The 21,493-nt window shown below is 34.7% G+C and overlaps 2 protein-coding genes across 6 annotated transcripts in view; one reads left to right on the forward strand and one right to left on the reverse strand.

Moving 5' to 3' along the window:
• Positions 1-11,691, forward strand: part of LOC102810221 (uncharacterized) — a 31,403-nt gene extending 19,712 nt beyond the window's left edge. For all 4 annotated transcript variants that reach the window (XM_085501280.1, XM_085501281.1, XM_085501279.1 and 1 more), the window contains 8 exons: positions 33-80; positions 2,891-3,190; positions 3,619-3,853; positions 4,441-4,590; positions 5,557-5,706; positions 5,823-6,934; positions 7,484-7,595; positions 8,959-11,691. In XM_085501280.1, coding sequence (XP_085357406.1) covers positions 33-80; positions 2,891-3,190; positions 3,619-3,853; positions 4,441-4,590; positions 5,557-5,706; positions 5,823-6,934; positions 7,484-7,595; positions 8,959-9,008 — 2,157 coding nt within the window. In that variant the 3' untranslated portion in view covers positions 9,009-11,691. The remainder of the gene's footprint in view (positions 1-32; positions 81-2,890; positions 3,191-3,618; positions 3,854-4,440; positions 4,591-5,556; positions 5,707-5,822; positions 6,935-7,483; positions 7,596-8,958) is intronic.
• A 117-nt stretch (positions 11,692-11,808) lies between these two features.
• The window catches only part of LOC144364093 (sterol O-acyltransferase 1-like), a 73,115-nt gene continuing 63,430 nt past the window's right edge, over positions 11,809-21,493 (reverse strand). For both annotated transcript variants that reach the window (XM_085501284.1, XM_085501283.1), the window contains exons 7-12: positions 17,511-17,740; positions 16,470-16,697; positions 16,007-16,105; positions 15,098-15,233; positions 14,232-14,374; positions 11,809-13,541 (exon numbers count right to left, since the gene is read on the reverse strand). In XM_085501284.1, the coding sequence (XP_085357410.1) occupies positions 13,479-13,541; positions 14,232-14,374; positions 15,098-15,233; positions 16,007-16,105; positions 16,470-16,697; positions 17,511-17,740 (899 nt within the window). In that variant the 3' untranslated portion in view covers positions 11,809-13,478. The remainder of the gene's footprint in view (positions 13,542-14,231; positions 14,375-15,097; positions 15,234-16,006; positions 16,106-16,469; positions 16,698-17,510; positions 17,741-21,493) is intronic.

Consider the following 21,493-nt stretch of genomic DNA (forward strand, 5'->3'; position numbering starts at 1 on the left):
TAACATAATCACTCCATACTGTATCTCAACAGGAAAGCTCACCCTCCAACGAGGATAGTGACTTCACCGATTCTTCCGTGGTGAGACTAATATTCACTAACTGTATATGTGCATGTGTAGTTTTAGATAACTTTAGAGTATATCAATGATTGAGACATTACTGACTACATATTTCTATCCTATAACGTACACTCTGTAATCTCTTGATGTATGATCACTGTAATTGTAGTTTTATTTCTAGCCTCACATGCACTGTATGCCTGTAGTATTGTAGTTATCTGTGATGAATAAAACCTAGTGTGACACTGTAAATCATTTAATTTTTACAGGATTTTATGGCATTCGTGAACACAAAATTTTGTGAAAGTTACTGATAATCTGTGCCTGAGAAATTTTCACTACTACGACCTGAGCCTTTTTTCACTCAGTGGTTGTAATGTTTACCATGGGAGTCTGAAATTGTATTTTTATTTGTCAGAATAGTGGTTTAAATTCTGTTACATTCATCGCACCCTCTTACACCGTTATTATTTTGACTCAATTGCTTTATCACCTTTTTAGCTCCGCTGTCGACTTTGTCGAGCGGAGCTTATCATATGAGTGATTGTCCGTCGACGTCCGTCGTCGTTCGTGTCAATGTTTTACTTTTTCGACTTCTTCTTGAAAACTACAAGCCTGAATGCTTTGATACTTGGTGTATATGTACCTGGTGTAGACCTCTCTTAGATTTGTTCATTTCATGATGATATCTTCAATTCTCTAATTTTGGTGAATATTTTTGTCATTTTTGGTAAAAAGTTATATTTTCGACTTCTTGTTAAAAAACGCAAGTTCATTTGCTTTGATATTACATATATAGATACTACATGTGGATCTTTCTCAGATTTGTTCATTTCGTGATAATATCTTAAATTCTCTAATTTTGGTGAATATTTTTGTCATTTTTGGTAAAAAGTGATATTTTCGACTTCTTGTTAAAAACCAAAAGTCCAATTGCTTTGATATTACATATATAGGTACTACATGTGGATCTTTCTCAGATTTGTTCATTTTGTGATGATATCTTCAATTCTCTAATTTTGGTGAATATTTTTGTCATTTTTGGTAAAAAGTGATATTTTCGACTTCTTGTTAAAAACCGCAAGTCCATTTGCTTTGATATTACATATATAGATACTACATGTGTACCTTTCTCAGATTTGTTCATTTCGTGATGATATCTTAAATTCTCTAATTCTGGTGAATATTTTTAGCTCCGCTGTCGACTTTGTCGAGCGGAGCTTATCATATGAGTGATTGTCCGTCGTCCATCGTCCGTGTCAATGTTTTATTTTTTCGACTTCTTCTTGAAAACTACAAGCCTGAATGCTTTGATACTTGGTGTATATGTACCTTGGGTAGACCTCTCTTAGATTTGTTCATTTTATGTTGATATCTTCAACTCTCTAATTTTGGTGAATATTTTTGGTAAAAAGTGATATTTTCGACTTCTTGTTAAAAACCGCAAGTCCAATTGCTTTGATTTTACATATATAGGTAATACATGTGGACCTCTCTCAGATTTGTTCATTTTGTAATGATATCTTTAATTCTCTAATTTTGGTGAATATTTTTGTCATTTTTGGTAAAAAGTGATATTTTCGACTTCTTGTTAAAAACCGCAAGTCCAATTGCTTTGATACTACATATATAGGTACTACCTGTGGACCTCTCTCAGATTTGTTCATTTCGTGATGATATCTTCAATTCTCTAATTTTGGTAAATATTTTTGATAAAAAGTGATATTTTCAACTTCTTGTTAAAAACCGCAAGTCCAATTGCTTTGATATTACATATATAGATACTACATGTATACCTTTCTCAGATTTGTTCATTTTGTGATGATATCTTCAATTCTCTAATTTTGGTAATTTTTGGTAAAAAGTGATATTTTCGACTTCTTGTTAAAAACCAAAAGTTCAATTGCTTTGATATTACATATATAGATACTACATTTAGACCTGTCTCAGATTTGTTCATTTCGTGATGATATCTTCAATTCTCTAATTTTGGTGAATATTTATGTCATTTTTGGTAGAAAATGATATTTTCGACTTCCTGTTAAAAACTGTAAGTTCGATTGCTTTGATACTATACATATTGTTCATTTTCTAATGATGTCTTCAGTTCTTTAATTGAAATGTGCATTGCTAACAGCGGAGCTATCTCAGCCGATATGCTGCTTGGTTTTTGTAGCTTTACATTTTATTTTATTTTATTATACTGTGATTCTTATGTCCAGCATGTCTCATTACTGCGAATGGTAAAGGCAAATTGTACAAGCCAGTGTTCTACCCTGATAACCGCTGTGGTGGCTGACATTTGCATACTAATTTGCATAAAATTAGCATAATTATTCCAAACAGAAATTGTGATAATTAACATAATAGTACTCCATTCATATCACATGTGCTCCATTATTTATAAACAAAAAACTCTTTGGTTGTATTAGACTGATATAACTCTACACAAAAAATTTCAGTAATTTATCAAATTAATTTCAAAAGTCAGCTACGTCTATAGTGGCGTCCGATCAGTGTGGTGATGAAAGAAGTCACATGGCAGTACCTGTTTGCATCCTGGGAAAAACATTCTGTATGTGCATATTAATGAGTTCTCTCAGCTCACATGGATTGGAACCAGTAATCCTACTTAATTGTGTGGCTTTTTCTTTATCTAATCATGGGAGTTTTTATCTAAATAGTATAACTTTGAACGTTTATTAAAATTATCAGAAACTAGATCCTTTGATAAAGGCCATGTACTCCTAGTAACTTACATTCGTCACCATATGTAATTGTCTTCAGTGAAATGTACTTTCTCTCTTATTTTTGTGTACCTTACTTACAGGGTAAAGTTACCATAATTGTCAACAAGGCAGCCGAGAAGTTGGGTTCAACCTCATCACCCACTAGTCAGACTCATATCTGGACCAATGTTTTCCCCGAAAATATCAAGACCCCGTACACACGAAGTAAACATGCAGCGTGCGTACACGAAGGCAACGTTTACTTATACGGTGGCAGAGACGTAAACACTACGCTTAAAGATTTATGGAAATATGATTTTATAGTTAATACGTGGACGTTACTGAGGTGTCCCGGCGATGTACCGCCTGCCCTCCAAGAGCACACCATGGTATCATATAAAGTATGTATCATGTTAGTTATTCTTGGTAATAAGTTGCTTGGAACAATGCACGAATCTGATGAATAAATAGCTGGAAATCTTTCCTATCAACCAGACATTTCTTGCAGTCTTGCAGACTAAATTTTGTGTGTTTTCCTTTTGAAAAAAACTATGATCTTCACTATATGGATATATAAATGTGAAATACATTGTATACATTGATGTTTCCTTGTTTGATAGCTTTTATTCATATCGTCCGATTCTGTCTATAGAGGGCTCACATCACAGTTCTCAAATTAATGAGTCGGTACTGATGAGCATAATAGTGCTCCAGTCTGACTAAGCTTCAAAGCTTATGAATATGAATTTCTCAGTCAGTAGCCAGACAAGATGTTATCATTTACCTAGTGCAGCAACTATTGTTTCTCTTACTCTTGAATTTCTTTCAGGATTGCATTTACATTTTTGGTGGCGAGTTTGGTTTCTGTAGTTCTGACGAAACGCCGCTATGGATTTTCAACACTACAGAGAAGCATTGGAGGAAGCATACTGTGGAGTGTGAGGTAGAGATTCCGTCAAGTCGTCGTGGTCACACTGCAGTATTATATAACAGTGCTATGCACGTCTACGGTGGCTATATTGATTTGAAAGGATCAACCAATGAACTGTGGACATTTGATTGTGGTGAGTGCAACACCTAATTCTAAAGTTTGGGATCAACCATTAGAGAGGGGGGTAAATTTTGCAGCAAAGTAGATCCTCATGTTCTAAGAGGATACCATTTGCTCTATTAGTGGCACATTTAGGTAAATTACAGAGATGTTTCTACAGTCAAAATAATTCTTATTATAATGATACAACAAATACAGTGTATGTCCTCGGGGGGGGCATCTGAGCATTTTCATCGTCTGGCAACCATCACGGTGAAAACAAAGGCTGAAAACTCTCAGAAAACTGTGCTTTGAAATAATTGTTGAATCACCTCTGAACAGTGTAACAAGATTACCCCAACATGTGTAACATATAAACTTGGTTGCTCAAGATTACTTTAAAGTTGAGTTTGTGTTGATTCCTCGACTTCAGTTGTTAGCATGGCTCTTTGACCGGCGTTCCACAGCAGCGCGCGCAGAGCTCATAAAAATACATGGTATAGTGGTGCATGTCTTAGCAACGTCGAACGTTATGTGACGTACATTTGCCTCTGAGAATATGCACTTCTATTGGAGATACGGTACTGGATTAACATTTTTTTTTTTTTTTTTCAATCTCAGAGAGTAAATCATGGCATGTGAGCTATGATATGGAGGAATCCCCACCACCCAGACATTGTCATAGTGCAGTGGTACATGATAGATGTATGTGGGTCTATGGAGGACTTACTAACTTGACAACAAGGGGTGATCTCTGGAAGTGGAATTTTGGTAAGTCACATTGTGACAAGTGTGATGTGTAAATTCTTTATTCATTCATTCTCTGCTAAGCACTGATCTGTAAACTTTCCATATTGCTTACATACAACTAGCACATAATGTTTAACCTGTGTATGCAAATAGGCCAATGTGATTAAAAAGTTGATGTACCTTTAAGGTACCTTAAAGTAAGATGTACCTTCTCTGACTACCTTTAATTCTATGATAGTTGTTGTTGATATCGCCTTCACACCTGACCAACTTACCTATGCAAGTCGTATTCAGATCTTGCAGGATCAAAAACTTGGGCGGTTCTTGCTCAGATTTCATGTCAATATCTTAATTTTGTTTGTCTTTCTGAATCTGTTACTTGCTTTGGTATGCAGGAACATTTGGTGGACCACTATGAGATTTGTAAAAAGATAACAATTGTAATTGCCATGGCAACAACCAAATAAACTAGCTTGGTTGTGATATGACAAAAAACATTGTGGTAACAATGACAAATAGCTAATATTTCATCATACAGAACAATTTCAAATTGTTTTGAGGAAGTCTACAAAGACAGTTTTGATTATGAGGTCACTTATTGGCTATTTGGAAACAAGTTTAATAGTATTGTACATCTTCGTTTATACTGTATGATCTCTACCCTTGTTAGACTTGTCTCTATGCCTTGTTTTTGCTAAATTTTCTCAGTGAGGTGACTGGGTTTCTTAATAAAATTGAGAACTCAGAGAAACATTCCTTGTCATTTCGTGCCTTTTATAATCAAATATGTCTGATTCAAGATGAATTTTTGAAACAAAATCTCATTTCTCAATGCCCAATATGCTTGGCGGGAAACACTGTACACATATGATAAATATACAGATAAATTATATTTAGTCAAAGAACAAATAATTCTAATATGTATATTGGTTTTATCAAATGATACTGTTTGTATGTGAGCTAATCCCCACTGTATTTGTTACTCAGATACTAGGAAATGGAGTCGCATTCGTTATCGTCAAGGCCCTGGTGAACTCCATGGCCATTCTGCTGTCATGGTAACTAATGGGATGTTGATATTTGGTGGTGAAGATGGCGACAGGAATATGAAAAATGAACTCTGGAAATTTGATTTTGGTGAGACATAATATTTGTTTGTAGATGGTGAAACATATTTGAAGTGACGAGAATCTAGTTGTACAGATTAATCAAAGTAGTGAAGTTTTGTTAATTACTTCTGTACTTTATTCCAGATTGCCAAACATGGCACAAGATCAGCTGTTACAACCAAATCTTACCACCCCCAAAAAGCAGACACATTACTGTAGCCATTCCAACCTTGAGTAGCCAATCTCCTCACTCGGACAGAGCACGCTCAGTGCCTAATCTGAGGAGACACAAACCATCTATGGATGCCATCATAGAGGAAGCTGAGGATAAATTGAAACGGCCGTATTCCTCACCGCCGTCGTTCCAATCTCAAGAGACTCACTACTTTAAGGCCAAGGTCTATCCATTATCACCAGATAAAGAGCCGGACGTTGAACCTCTGGGCTATCAGAACAAATCTTTTATTGAGGAACAAAAGAATTATAATGTCCAAATTTTGAAAGTTGAATGCGAGGATAATGTTACGGAGAGTACTACGCCATGCATTATAGATGAAATTATTGATTTAGAAGACCAATCAGCAGGTGAAGTAATTACACATGTGCAATTGTCGGATGATCGCCGGCATCAAAAGTTATATGAGAACAATAAGCAGAGTGATACTACGAAAGAGTGTGAGAAATTATTATGCACAAACTACGACTGTGAAGTCCAAGAAATTACTCGGCATCATGATAACCCAAATGATACTACGCATCAGTTGAGAAATCAACTCGTTTTTAAAAAGCCGCTGACACACCCTGTCTCTGTTCCTATACCTGGAGTTATCAGAGCAGAACAGAAAGCGTCTAGTAAGGTTATGGCAAGTATTACACAGATTGATGAGTCCAAAGTGGATGTATCTGACAAAGAGCCGTTATTGAACCTTGATGGAGAATGCTCTGGAGAATTTTCTAAAAAAACACTCCAGGCAAATACATGGGTACAAGGATTTACAAATGACCCATCCAGCCAATCAGAATCACTGTCTCGTCATCCTGGTATCCAATCAGATCTGACGACACAAAGTCTTTTGAAATGTAGTCATAACTCGGGTGTGACGTTGGAAGAGAGACCAAAGCTTCATGGAAGGTCAAGAACACTACCACTACCGACTGATTTAGTTCATATTACCTCAAATAAATTGCCAAATACTGATCATTTCATTGTCTCAGGTCGATGCAAGGAAGAAACAAATAGGACTGAGAAATACCAGGTATGATTGCTAACTATGTAAAATGACAGCCAAACTGATGTCATATAAAAAATTGATTTTTGCCGATTCTCAGAGAATCACATTCTTGGGAAAACCCTCTGCAACAAATGATATTTTACACTCTATTGTGAGTTATGCCTATTGTTCTTTTTTTCCTCCGAATATGTTATATTATAATTTTGTATTTTTGACCACTTGGAAGGTTATACAACAACAAAAAGTCATAGGATTGATTTCATGGAATGTTAAGGCTAATAAATGCGAGCTAAAGTAATGTCTTCAAGATGGTCTGAATAAAACACAAAAATAATAAATAAATTCTGGTGAACGTGATGTCAAAATGATCTGTTTTTCTTTAGTGTTTAATTAGTGGCGATCATCCCGCAGCACATGTTCAAATTTCATGTAACCGAACAATGTATTGTACACATGTCGTGTACGTCACTATATCTTACAGGACGTGGTGTGACGACCATTGTCTGTCTGAGTCTGCCTCTGCAGCTAGGATTAGGTTCAGATAGTTACGCTTTGTTTTATTTTCATTCGCAGAACTCTTCTAATGATGTGACAAGATTTTTTGTTTTTGGAGGCAAAGAACAAGATAGCAATGTGTTACAGTATACAATGCCTCTCAGTGTCTGGAGATGTGATATAATGACAGGTACAGTTAAAACATTATCACTAAATTATCACTAGCTGCTAGAAATTTCTGTAATTTGACAGGGCACTTGTGGGTACAACATTTTGCTATAGCGACTTTCCAAAAAGAAGTCATGTTTACTGATACAAAAAAATGACTACCGACTACTGTAAAATTTCGCTTAGAATTTATTTTCGCTGAAGGGATAATTCAGTGTAAATAAAATCCAGCGAATATATCTTTTTGTCTATATTTTGCATAATCTCATCAAAAATAAATAAATAAATGAAAATAAATTCCAAACACCGAAAAGTCATTTGAGCAAAAATTAATTCTAGCTAAAATGAAGTATATTACAGTAACCAAAGTCCGAAAATGGGGACTTATAATTCGGTCCCCATCCGTCCATCCAGAGTCATATCTCAGAATCCCCTGGACCGATTCCATTCATTCTTTGCATGTGCCTAGTACTTTATGTGGGACATATGCACATGCAGTGGTTTAGCAATTTGATTCAAAATGGCCGACTGGCAGCCATCTTGTTTTTTGAAAATGTTGCATTTTGGACATGCTTTGTCAGTTTTCATTCAAACTTGGTACATAGATTAGACATGTTAGGATACATGTCCATGATGATTTATTTCGCAAATTGGATCAAAGATGGTCAACTGGCAGGCATCTTGTTTTGTTTTTTTATGCGATATCTTGGACGTGCTCTGTCAGTTTTCATTTGAATTTGGCACATACATGTACATGTACTTTATACATGTTAGGATGCATGTCCATGACAATTTGTTTCAAAATCTGGTCAAGGATGGCCGATTGACAGCCATCTGATTTTTTGGCCTTACTACTATATTTCCACAATTTATCTACCATTTTCATTCGTATTTGGCACATCATACATATCAGTGTGTTTCATAATCAGATCAAAGATGGTCGAATAACGGCTGTTTTTATTTTTGGCCATATTACTACTACATTGATGTAAATAAACACTCTGTTGTATACGCCACTTGGAACTCAAGTTTGAAGGACACGCTCGCGGCAACCCCTCTGCTTTAATATGACGAGCACAAAGAGAACTTTAAAAAATTTATCGAGGACTGTGTCATTTTCAAGTCCAGTGGGTGTGAGACATAGCACACCAACTGTAAGGGAGCATCTAGTCTTATTTAAGAGGCACTGACACTTCAGACTGCATATATGTATATTTGTGTTTCTTAGGTACTATGTGATCTACCACAGTTACCCACTTTTAACCTAGGAAATGGCAACCTGCTTGGTTACTTTGGCACTTATTACCGGTGCCTGTATGTACATATGTATAAAAAGAATTCTTTAATTTTAGACGAAGCAATGATTTTCTTTTATCAACCGACAGGTCAACCAACGGCGCAACAAATTCATAGGCTGCTTGCAGAGACAAACTGACATCATCCTCTAGCATCCATGGAACAATTGGAAACAAATTGCTGTAACTACGTTCTTCCTCTGTTCAATGCTGAAATATTTACACACATTTCAATTGAATAACCCACCATGCCTGCCTGCCAACATTGCCGTGACTTTATCTATAAGTTGTCATCACCTACTGAAAGTCGCCATGGATATACCACAGTCAATAGGAAAAAAAAGTCGTCAGTAGATGATGTGTTGAGGGATGCTAACAACAGCAGTAAACAATACCATTATATTATTTTATTTCCCCTACTGGCTCTTACCAACTACAGTATTCACTGCTCAAAACACAAATAAGTATGACTTTCTACAGTTGTAGCATTATGTACCACAAACATTCAATTTTTGCTGCTAGTTATTTTCCTGATTTGATGATTTTATCACGGCATTTGTAAAGAAAAAGAATTTCACAAAAGTCGCTAATACTCTGCGTCATAGCAACACAGAGAAATTTTCACTGCTACAAAATTTCATGATACATGAAATTTTGTCTCTCGTAAAATGAAAGTTGTTTACGGTACTCAGTTTGGTTTAGAAATGGGCAAATACTTGACCGTGACCAGATTCACTATAAGTGACAATTTTTTGACTATTTCCACCAAAAAGTATAAACAACTGTCATTGAGGTTTTAAACAGTTGTCAAAACATGGTAAAAATTGATGTATGGTAATGGAAACTACTGAAATTATAGGAAAACAGTACCTTCAGGGGCCATGTATAAAGTACCAGGATGTGTGACCTTCAGGGGCCATGTATAAAGTACCAGGATGTGTGGCCTTCAGGTGCCATGTATAAAGTACCAGGATGTGCGACCTTCAGGGGTCATTCATAAAGCATATATCAGACATTTTAATGCATGTATTTGTGAAATATTTCAGTACCACTTACAGGGTTTTCTGCTTGTAAAAGCTCTAAAGTACAGGTAGTCAAAAATTTTTCATTTTCATACTAGAACATTAACCAAGTTGTATTCTGATTTCATCAAACTGACTCCGAGGTAAATTTGCTTACAATTAATAGAAAAAAAACACCTCATTGCTTAGATTGCAAAACTCTCTCCTTGGTAGAAAGTTTCCCTTGTGGTCTTGAATTAAAAAGTCTTATATGATCACCTCTCTGCAGAAAGAACCCTGATTAAGCACTCACCAGACAACTCGTGTGTTTTCACATGATTAGTCTATATTAACATATAAGTAATAATTTTGATACAAGAAAAGATTTTGTGGATTGTAGTAATGCTAGCTTATTTAGCTTCATGAACAGTCTAATAAATTGAATGTCCGTCCAACTGTTGCTTCATTTCAGTGGAGAGCTTAGAATCTGCTACAATTCTAAACAATCAAAATGAAAACCAACCACCAAACTTGTCTCTACTAAACTGTCTAATTCTGTAAATTACCGGTACTAGTGTGGCATTCTATTGTTTGTGTAAATCTGTTGTATAATCTAATGTCATCGCCACTGAAATCCCCATTGCTGTCTTTTTAACGGCCAGAGTGACGACAGTGTCATCTGTTAAATTTTCATGATTTTATGAACTCGTGGTGTTCACTGTAGACTCAATGTCGCAATGAGCCTGTGAAATTTTCGCTGCTATAAAAATATGGCAATTTTTAAATAAATCGTGGATAGCAACACACACCCTACATGTATTTACCGTAATAACTTGATAAGGTAAGTGCATACCACAAATGTTTTGTTCAACCTTCGCTTGGTGCCATTGTTTACAAGTTAGTCTTTTTTTTTTTGTAAGTATTATAGTGTTTACAGTATGCCACCTGTATTTAGATGTTCAAGTGTTTAGCATACTCATCAATATTCTGACTTGCAGCCAGTACTGGAGCACATGTCAAAATGAATTCCTGTATAGTGTATATAGTATTTATACAATCTTTGTATTTTTAAATGAACTTGGTTTTATGTGCAATGTATTGTTTATATTCATAATTCGATACTTTCTAAACTTTTTTTCCAAACTCAAGAATATATTTTACAACTATTCCATGTACATACAGTGGTTTAGTTTTTATCTGATGTTGATACTAAATTATAAATATGATGTAATTTTCCTACATTCACAATTTGTAAAAATTCATTTTTAATGTGGTGTGACATGCACACTGTGCCTGAATGCTATATTTAATACTAAGTATTTGAGAAGGTACAACTGCACTAGCTATGGTTTTCCATTCAGAAATAAGTATAAAGATGCAGAGGTTATCACAAATACCCACCCCATGGGTAAACTTTACATTTGAAGGGCGGTAGTTGTCGTGCCACATATGCGCGAGATATATGGGTCTTATATAAACAAAGATTGCGACCTTGACTGTGATGCAGTTCTAAGAGTACAAACTGAGAAGTTACAAAGCTTTAATTAGCTATTTTTTGGTGATTGGAAGGTTTACAAGGGCCCAGGTCAAACCTCATACTTGTGATTTTTATTAGAAGAGCACATTGGATTGTGGGAAAATCAATGTTTATCAACACACTTGAGCAGAGCGACAACCACCGCCCTTTAAAGTTCCCATGCTTTACAACTGTTGTTGAAAAATGGAGTTTTCTACCTTGTACAGTATTTAGAGAAATGTAAATTTGCATGAACTATCAAATTGAGTAGCCAGAATAAAATGATTTTACGTTGTCACCTCTTAACTTGAACATTTTTTTTAATTATACAAGGCTGAACAAGTAGCCAAGATTCCCTAATTTTTCCCCTGGAGGATACCACATCTAATCTAACCACAAGAAGAAAGTAAATAACTGAAGTCGTAGTTTAACAATTTGATTTAATTTTGATTGATAAGTGCATCCATTGTTTTAATCAGATGTTCATACATTAGTGAAGTGTTAAAAAATAAGTTTTCAAATTAAATTTAAAGACAGCAGAACTCAAAACTGGTTTTCTTTTGGGATCTAAAATACTAATATACATAATTGTAGACATTGTGTCCAGTTAGGGGAGAACTCGACCCTCGTTATTGAAATATTGTGAGTTAGAAGCCTACTCATTTTATTTGATACCAGTAATGTTAATTAGGTAATTTACTGCGTGATCAGTCAAATATTTTAACATTACCCGGTACCGATTTCTAGTGTTGCCTAATCTGTGACTATGCAGAAGTCTAGTTGGTTGAACACATTACATCTGAATAATTATACAACATAATTCATAAAATATTTGTTCGAGAGTAGGCTTCTACCTAAAAAACTACCGGTAGCTACAATTGTCTTAATGAACAATCCAAATATTCCTACATTCAGTTGATCTGAATATTATGATTACATCAAATAAACAATATTATTTGGAATAGTACTATTATTACTTTACAGATGCACTCAGTTTATATTTAGTTTTGAGGTGGTGGAAGACAACTAGTGCCATGCTGATAAAACATGGGATAAAAAACAAAAATGTGGCATACAAATTTATCATTCCCACAATAGCATGAGGCAATTGCAATACAGCAATGCTGGAAAAAGTGTTGCTCAGATTGATCCTTTAACTTTTCATAACATAATTATTTATATATTTTTTTTCAAAAGAATGTTGATCAAACCCTTTCACCAACACCAAATTATGTCTATTTGATCCAAAATTAAAAAAAAAAAACATTTTTAGAAAAATACACAAAACTAAGCAAAATTTGAGTATTTGAAGTACCGGTAACTTTTCATTCATAATTGGCAGAGGAAATAGCGAGCATGTTGGTTGTTGACATTTAAGTAGATAAAGAAAAAGGACTGGTAGAATTAAATTGTGCAGCATGAGAGGCAGCAAATAAGACTGACCAAAAAAACCTCACCTTACATCACAAAGATTTGAAATCAATTCATTTACACCATCACGTGTTGAGTTAGCGTGTTTTTTTTCCATATTTCAGTTGTTGATTTGAGAGTAAAATACCAGTATACACATAAATTTATACAACTGGCTCTCGACAACTGGATCATATTTAACCCCCCCCCCATTTCTCCTTCAGTAACAACCAATCTTGGACAAAGAATTATAATAAGAGAATACCAAGAATACCAAATTATGTGTATTGACTCTGAAAATATACCAGAGTGCAGACATTGCAATACTTGCAACTAACATTAATATTTGGAATATATTTACGGTTGAGGCATCCTTTTTATATTTACATCACTGTGCTCTCCAAATTTGCATCTTTCAGTTTCTTGTAAGGTAGGGTGAATACATAACCCCCCCCCCCCAAATTATTATTGCACGGAATCATAAAATATGTATGCGTATAGACGCTGTGGAATGAAAACAATCTCATCAACTGTCATGAAATGGGGACATCTCATCAAAAAAAAATCTTTGCATTGAATTATGTGCTGGACAAAAATAAGTTAATGATCTAAAAAATCATGCGTTTTTCACCAAATCTTTTGTAAGTTTATGTAATAAATAGTTGAATTTGTAAGTAAATCTGTTACTGGGACACTTGGTATTTACACGTCCAGGATCTTGGTATCAGCATATCAATAAGGTCACTCTGAAAAATAAAAAACAGTATTAGTTCACTGATATTCTATTTACATGTATGAACATGAATCCAAAGAGATTCCATTTTATTTTGATTGAGCTTTAATTTCTAAACTAGAAATTGATTTTAAAACAAGCAGCCTCTCGGCTGAGATAGCTCCACTGTTAGCAATACACATTTCAATTAAAGAACTGAAGATATCATTAGAAAATGAACAATATGTACAAGTATGTATAGCAATTGGACTTGTTGTTTTCAACAATAATTCAAAAATATCACTTTTTACCAAAAATGACATAAATATTCATCAAAATTAGATAATTGAAGATATCATCACAAAATGAACAAATCTGAGAAAGGTCCACTTGTAGTATCTATATATGTAATATCAAAGCAATTGGACTTGCGGTTTTTAACAAGAAATCGAAAATATCACTTTTTACCAAAAATTACAAAAATATTCACCAAAATTAGAGAATTGAAGATATCATCATGAAATGAACAAATCTGAGAGAGGTCTACCCAAGGTACATACACACCAAGTATCAAAGCATTCAGGCTTGTATTTTTCCAGAAGAAGTCGAAAAAGTAAAACATTGACACGAACGCCGACGGACGCCGACGACGGACAATCACTCATATTATAAGCTCCGCTCGACAAAGTCGACAGGGGAGCTAAAAATGAAACAGTCTACTTACAGAGTTTTGGGGGCAATTTTTTCGTGCATACCATTCTTGGCTGTATAAACACATTAGTAAACCATTGCCAATAAATAAAGCAACCCACATAAACACATTCCAACCCCTCGATAAACCTTTATCTGTCAGAAATATGAAACAAACTGGAAAAAAATAATATTTACATATTGAACAAATTTACTGTGTTTTAATTTCATTACTTTGTCAAGAAAACAATGAGTTTTATTGTTATTTTACATCTTCGGGTAGATTTAATTTAGCGGATTTTACTTATACACTGTAACCTCAATATAATGAACACCTTTATAATGATATTCCTGATATAATGAACACATAGCGTGTCTCCCGCTCACAACAAACTCAATGTATTATGTGCTTCATTATAGTGAACATTTCACTATAATAAACTAATTGTATGTCCTCCAAAGAGTTCGTTATAACGAGGCTACAGTGTATTCATTAAAACCCAGAGAATAATGAATGCATTTACAGTGTATAATGACAATCTGATGTGAATGGCGCCCTCTAGTGTCATTAGCACGTTTCTTTTTATTTTCAGTATAGTGAATTTAAATTTGTTAGTTTTGGTTTATCAAATTGTTTGAAATTAAAATACTTCGAAATTATAATCACTAAGAATATATCTTTACTTAAAGGAGATAACTTGATTCAAATTACCAGGGTAATTGTCAAATAATAATAAGATAGATTATGTGGTTTATTCTCAGCTGTGTCACACCTTCACAACTTTGCCGTGTCTATACAAGTTTTTTACTTGCTGAGGAAAGAGCAGGCAATGTGTTAATGATAGTTCTCAGAAATAAATTAATATGTGTAAAAATGAACTGCAATGATAAGATACTTACATCCTACACCAGCAAACATAAGAAAGAGAGCCGGATAGAAGAACCGGAAAGTGAGAATCAAAACATACTCGTGTGCTACCGCTGATATCAGGAACGTTGATAACATACCCGGACCACGCTTCTTAAAACCCAATACCTGGAATTAAGCAGAACATAAAAATACAACTAAAAGATTAATTTGTTTGTCATTAAAAAAACAAAAACACTTCCCCTTTGGATGAAAGTGTTACGCAAAGCCACTGCCTAAGATTCAATGAGAGCCTGTAGGAACAAGTGAATTGTCATAATGCCATTAAGACTACCAATTCCTAAATATGGAATATGGTTTTTGTGGCAAAATGTTCCTTCAACACTTGTATTGCAATTTGCACAAATAAAGCAACAGCGACATGGTAACTGCAGTTGCTTGGGACAATTTTTTTTAAGAAAACAAAAAAAAAAAACTGACCACTTTGCTTTGAAAAATGAGTTGAGTACACAAGCCATTGTGAACTGATTAAACCATGAATTTGATGTGAACACAGTCACAGTGTTGAGGCATTGGTCAAATCAACAAACCTTGGTTGGCAAATATCAAACTGAACATGTGTACATTACTGTTTGTGTACATTTCAACACTGAAACTGATGATAAGTTATTGCTGAACATGCAAATAATTGTCTAAATACAATATTGCAACATTTAAACTTTTTCATATTCAATACCAGCTTCATCGTCGTCTGATCTCACTGATCTACATATATCCATCCATGGCTGGGATGGCGTGGTAATGTTAGAAGAAGCTGAATTTGACCTCAGTTAAATTGGACGGCCAAGGAGCTGGAACCTGTAAAAACTCGCATCAATTTCAAATCCAAACCATAAACTTGGCTGGCAAGGATGTACCATAGAACTGTGTTTTTCACTTACATTAATACTGTCTTTATAAATGTACGTATAAAGCCAATCATGGACGACAACATTCCATGTACGATAGTAGTTGGAGAATGATGTAGAATTCCACCAATCCTATAAAAAAATATATATATAAATCTATAAATCGTATTTCGTATCATTATGAGTTTATGATTATAATTGGTTGCAGTCTAACTGGTTATAACTGCCTGTAACTGGTTGTAGTCTTAACTGGTTATAACTGGTTGGTGTCTAGAAGTGAGTTTTTTTTCTACATGTATGTTCTTATTCAGACATCTATTTGACAGAGCTCATCTAGTTCTCAAAATTACAATAAAAATTACAAGAGGTGTTTGTCTTGTTTTAAAAATCAAATAGTATCATCATGGATGTTGAAAGGCCCAAACGTGAAGTCAATTCAATCCCACTAGTGTTGACAATATTAGAAAATTTATTACAATAAAAAAGAAATGCTTACTTTGTAAAACATTCTGTCAGCAAATCTCATCATTTCAGCGAAAGCATTTAACCACGAATGTAAAATTGCGAAAAATCCTAATATAAGCACCAGAGTGCTTGGTAACATAGCTCCAAATACAGAGAGTGTTAGGTTGCGTAGGGTCAACTCTTCTTTACCAAAGTTACGGAATACTGGCATGCAGAACCGTTCAAAGATATAGTATGTATAAAATAGACAGCCAACAACCTGCAGATGAAACAGATGGTGGTGTTATGTACTATACCGGTAATACAGATACATCAACAGCGAATGTATTACCATAGTTACCATAGTTCACCACAAACAAAATACACAGGTGTCGAAAATAATAACTAATAAATTTATGAATATATACATAACAAGTAATTGCATTGCATATATTAAGAGTTCTTAAGCTTCAGGGAATGTTTTAACATGACGTGCATCAGGACCCTTTTTGTCTAATGCTTGTACCAAGTCCAGATTTCAAAACGCTGCATAGTTTGCTCTGATTCTTCCATAATGCATTGTCTCTGTTTCAAACTCAGTGATGTAGATACCGGTATATGTAAGATCCAGTACCCAATCACAATGCCTGGCTATACACTCCCTTTGACCAACTATTTTTTATTATTTCCATTTTTTACAAGTCAATAAGACAAAGCTAAAACACTATTAACCAGCTATATTTTTTTGAGAGATAATAAAATTTACAAAACGAATAAATCAACTTATAACCGGCAATTAAATTAACCCTCTTCATTAATGACAGCAATTATCTACACATCACTGAAGTATTCAGATCTCACAGATTCATGAAAACTAGACAGAAATGTCACAGTCCTCATCTTGGAACAACAAATATATAGCTTGGAATATCATAAATAAATACATGGGAGCACAAAATTGAACTTTGAACAAAATCAAGGCATGTCTGAGAAAGAGACATGAAAAATAAAACTAACATGGCTGCAGGTTTTGGACTACGCTCTACATGGACAAATAATCTGATGTTACAATATCTGAAATTGGTCACTTTACCTGAATAAAATTTGAAAAGACATAGTGCCATCTGATCAGAGGAGTACGTGGATAATTATCTCGATAAACCAGCGTTGGAGCAAACAAGAAGTATAAATATTGTGAGAATCCGGGGCATGGATTATATTCCTCATCTACAGATGATGTATTCGTAGACTCGCTATTTGAATCATCTTCCCGGTGCTCCCCAGTTTCGGAATTGTCATCGCCAGGGTCATTTAAATCGTTATCTGAAAACAACGCACAAAACAAATGTGAACAAGTCATTGTCAATGACACGTCCCCGTTCCGTTCATATTTGAGTGACATATACATTCAAAGCAGATCATGACCGAAGTCTCGGACCACTTTCAGTGGTATGATCTGAAATGCACCTGCATATGTACAACACATTGTACTAAAATCTGAACAAAATTCATCCATGCATGACTGAGATCCGGTTCCGGAATTGTGAAAATACTTGATTTTGATGCATTTTCGGCCTTAAAATGGCCATCATTCAGCTATTGTTAAGCGGATCATGAAACAAATGCACATATCTATTTGTGACATGATGTACCATGTGTGTGTGAATTTTGAACTTGATCAATCCAGACATGTCTCGGATACGGATCCAGAACTGAATTCTTTAAAACAAAATGGCCGCCAGTCGGCCATTTCGAATTTGATCTGGGAAAAAAATGACGTGCATCAAGGTCCTATTATGTTTAATGTATGTACCAAATTTGAACAAAATCCGTCCATGCATAACTGAGATCCAGGTCCGGAATGGTGAAAATGTGCGATTTCAATGCATTTTCGGCCTTAAAGCTGGCCGCCATTTGGCTATCCTTAATGAGATCATGAAACAAATGCACATACATATTTGTGACATGATGTACCTTGTGTGTGTGAAGTTTGAACTCGATCAATCCAGGCATGTCTCAGATACGGATCCAGAACTGAATTCTTTAAAACAAAATGGCCGCCAGTCGGCCATTTTGAACTTGATCTGAAAAAAAAATGTCTTGCATCAAGGTCCCATTATGTTTAATGTATGTACCAAATTTGAACAAAATCCGTCCATGCACAACTGAGATCCGGGTCCGGAATGGTGAAAATGTGCGATTTTGATGCATTTTCGGCCTTAAAATGGCCGCTATTCGGCTATCGTTAATCATATCATGAAAAAAATGCATGTGCATATGTCCCATATAATGTGTGATGTATGAGTGAAGTTTGAACTTAATTGGTCCATGCATGTTCGAGATATACGTGATCACGAACGCACAGAGGGCAAAATATAAGTACCAGTTTTCGGACTACGTCCGAACTGGGACTAAATATACTGGTAGTCGAACACCATGCAGGTGAAAGGTTATTGTATTGCTCTATAAGTACACATGTTTCATAAATGAGGAGTTACACATGCATTCTAGGATTAAATGCCATTTACATTTTACATCAACCAAAAATAGATTATTTGTGCAAAGAGATTCTAGCTCATTTTTTCTTGACTTTTACAATTTGGCTTAATTTTTATGCTGTTGCTCACAAAATAAAAATATAGAGCTATAGTACTGTGAAATGCTTTATTTAAGCTAGAATTAATTTTCACCTTTGGTGGTTTTTTGTATGGAGTTTATTTTCACCGATTTTTGACGGGTTGAATGTAAAATAAACGAAAAAATATATTTTCACCGATTCATTCTTTCAGCAAAAATGAAGTATTTTACAGTAACCATGGAGGTAAAAAAAGATTTTTACGTCCATGCAGTAACTGAACTAGCTTTCACACAAAAAATAAACATTGAATCTTGTCGTATTACAAAATTGTTTCAGGTTACATATGGTAAAAAAAAAGTTACAGGTCAAAAGATGGGAATTCATGGTTGTCATCAATTATTGGGTCAATACATTTTTTTTAAGGAAATAATGTTCTAAAGAGTCCATTTCCCCATCTAAACATACTGTTCTCGTACTATCTTGTGTTAATAAATCTACTATTATGTAACCTTTTTAAACAAAAACAAATGTTTTTTCTTGCTCTTATTAGGTCTTACAGAGAGTGCAAAGGTGATTGGTATGATCATTGATTAACTTGCAACTTTCCTGGGAAAGTCCTTAATAATGTTCCAATAACCCCATTAACTTTCCCCCAGACTGTTGAAGCAACCATAAATAAGATTCTTAGGGATGATTTACAACTTACTTTGTAGTCATGACATTGTTGCAATATGAAAACGGACAAAAACTTAGCCATAGTACCCAAGAGAAGTGAGATTGTCACAAAATGTAGTAAATCGTTTTCATAACATTAGATTATTTGATAGCACTAATGAGAAAGTCCCTGTTATACTGCAGTGTTCACAAGACTTTCCTAGGGATGATCTTATATTCAAACAATTGGGTCAACCTTTGGTTAACCTGTCCTGCTTTCTCCTATTCTCAGCCCTATTCAAACCCACTGGACCTACAATATGCAAATTAGTTGTAGGACTGAACCTCAATTGCCCGGTGAACACCCCCACTGAAAAACAACAAACAGAGAACAGAAAAAGAAAGACGAGGGGAACCTGGGTTTTTCTTACAGTATAGTTTCAATGAGGACGATTCAAAAGAGCTTTCAGTCGGAAAACAAATAAGATGCATACTATGGAGCTCCATGTTCATACTGAGTGTTATATTTTCAAGTGTTAAAAAGAATTCCAGCAGTGATTTTCATGTCATGTAAATGCTACTGAAAAAAATAAACTGTTTCATAAATCTCTTTACATCATGTTATTTATAAGTGTGATGAAAATTATATTTATTTATTTTTCATTTATTTCTGTGAATGGTAATAATGATCAGTTTCCCACAACAAACATTTTTGATACAGCTTACAAGTCAATACAATTGTTATTAATATGTCATTATTAAATATGTATCAAGTGAAACCATAGACCCCCCCTATCGTAATATATTTATATGGTGAATCAATGTTTACAAGAAAGCAGGGAAAAAATGCAATAGAATTTTAATGAGCAGCTTCCTCGGATAAAATACTTATGTTATATATCGGTTATATTTGGCATGGTCAGTAAAATATGTTTATCCGTGGAGCTACAATGTAAATGCTACATTTTGTTTGCAACAAGTACAGTCATTGTAGTGCTCATGTGAGTTTATAAAGTCAGAGAAAATGTTTTTTGGTTAAATTTTTAAAGTCTGTTATACTGCGAGTTATCAAAATATGAAATTAATAACAAGGGCAGCAAGAGTGGTCGAAGGCTACTCGCGAAGTGAGCCCTATAGATAACATTTGTATATACAGAAGAGTATGGAAGAAATCTATATATTCTATGAGTTTGAAAACGACGCACTTCTGGCCAATAGGCGCCACCATTTTGTTTGTTGTTTCACAAATTATGCGAAGCAAAACAGCTCATTCATGATAAAACATCCTAAGAATCGTGTTCAATGATAAAGCCATGGTTTTCTGGCAACAGGCTGGAAATAGTTGGACTTTGTATAGTGTTTCAAATCATTTTCATCAGTGCTGAAACATAATCCTGCATGGTGCCATCTCGAATTCTTGAACTAATAACCCATTGGTCGCAATGTCGCAATGTCCTCAAGCATTCTTTCAGCACTCTTTTCACTGTTTTTTTTTTAGGCAAGACACACGCACTGTAACATGAAGTTTGCACACAAATAAAACGGCACATTGTAGGGACAACTAGTTTGCTCAAATCTACTGAAAGATAACTCTGTTAGTCCTAGAAATAAACAACAGCTTGAAGGGTGTGAATAAGAGCGGTTTGAACTGTTGTTTTTATGCAAATTCATGCGGTCGTCCTAGGAAATTGGGTTTTATTAGGGTGGTTTGGTTTAATCCAGGTTTGACCCAAGTATTTGAATGTGAGATCGTCACCTGTGGAGTTTGCTAACTGGGTAATAATTAATGAATCTGTTAATTAAATTAGCATAATTTAAAATCTAGAGAGGAACACCTGATGGAC

This window comes from Saccoglossus kowalevskii, chromosome 7, assembly GCF_978046115.1.
Source record: "Saccoglossus kowalevskii chromosome 7, keSacKowa6.1, whole genome shotgun sequence".
Taxonomy (NCBI): domain Eukaryota; kingdom Metazoa; phylum Hemichordata; class Enteropneusta; family Harrimaniidae; genus Saccoglossus; species Saccoglossus kowalevskii.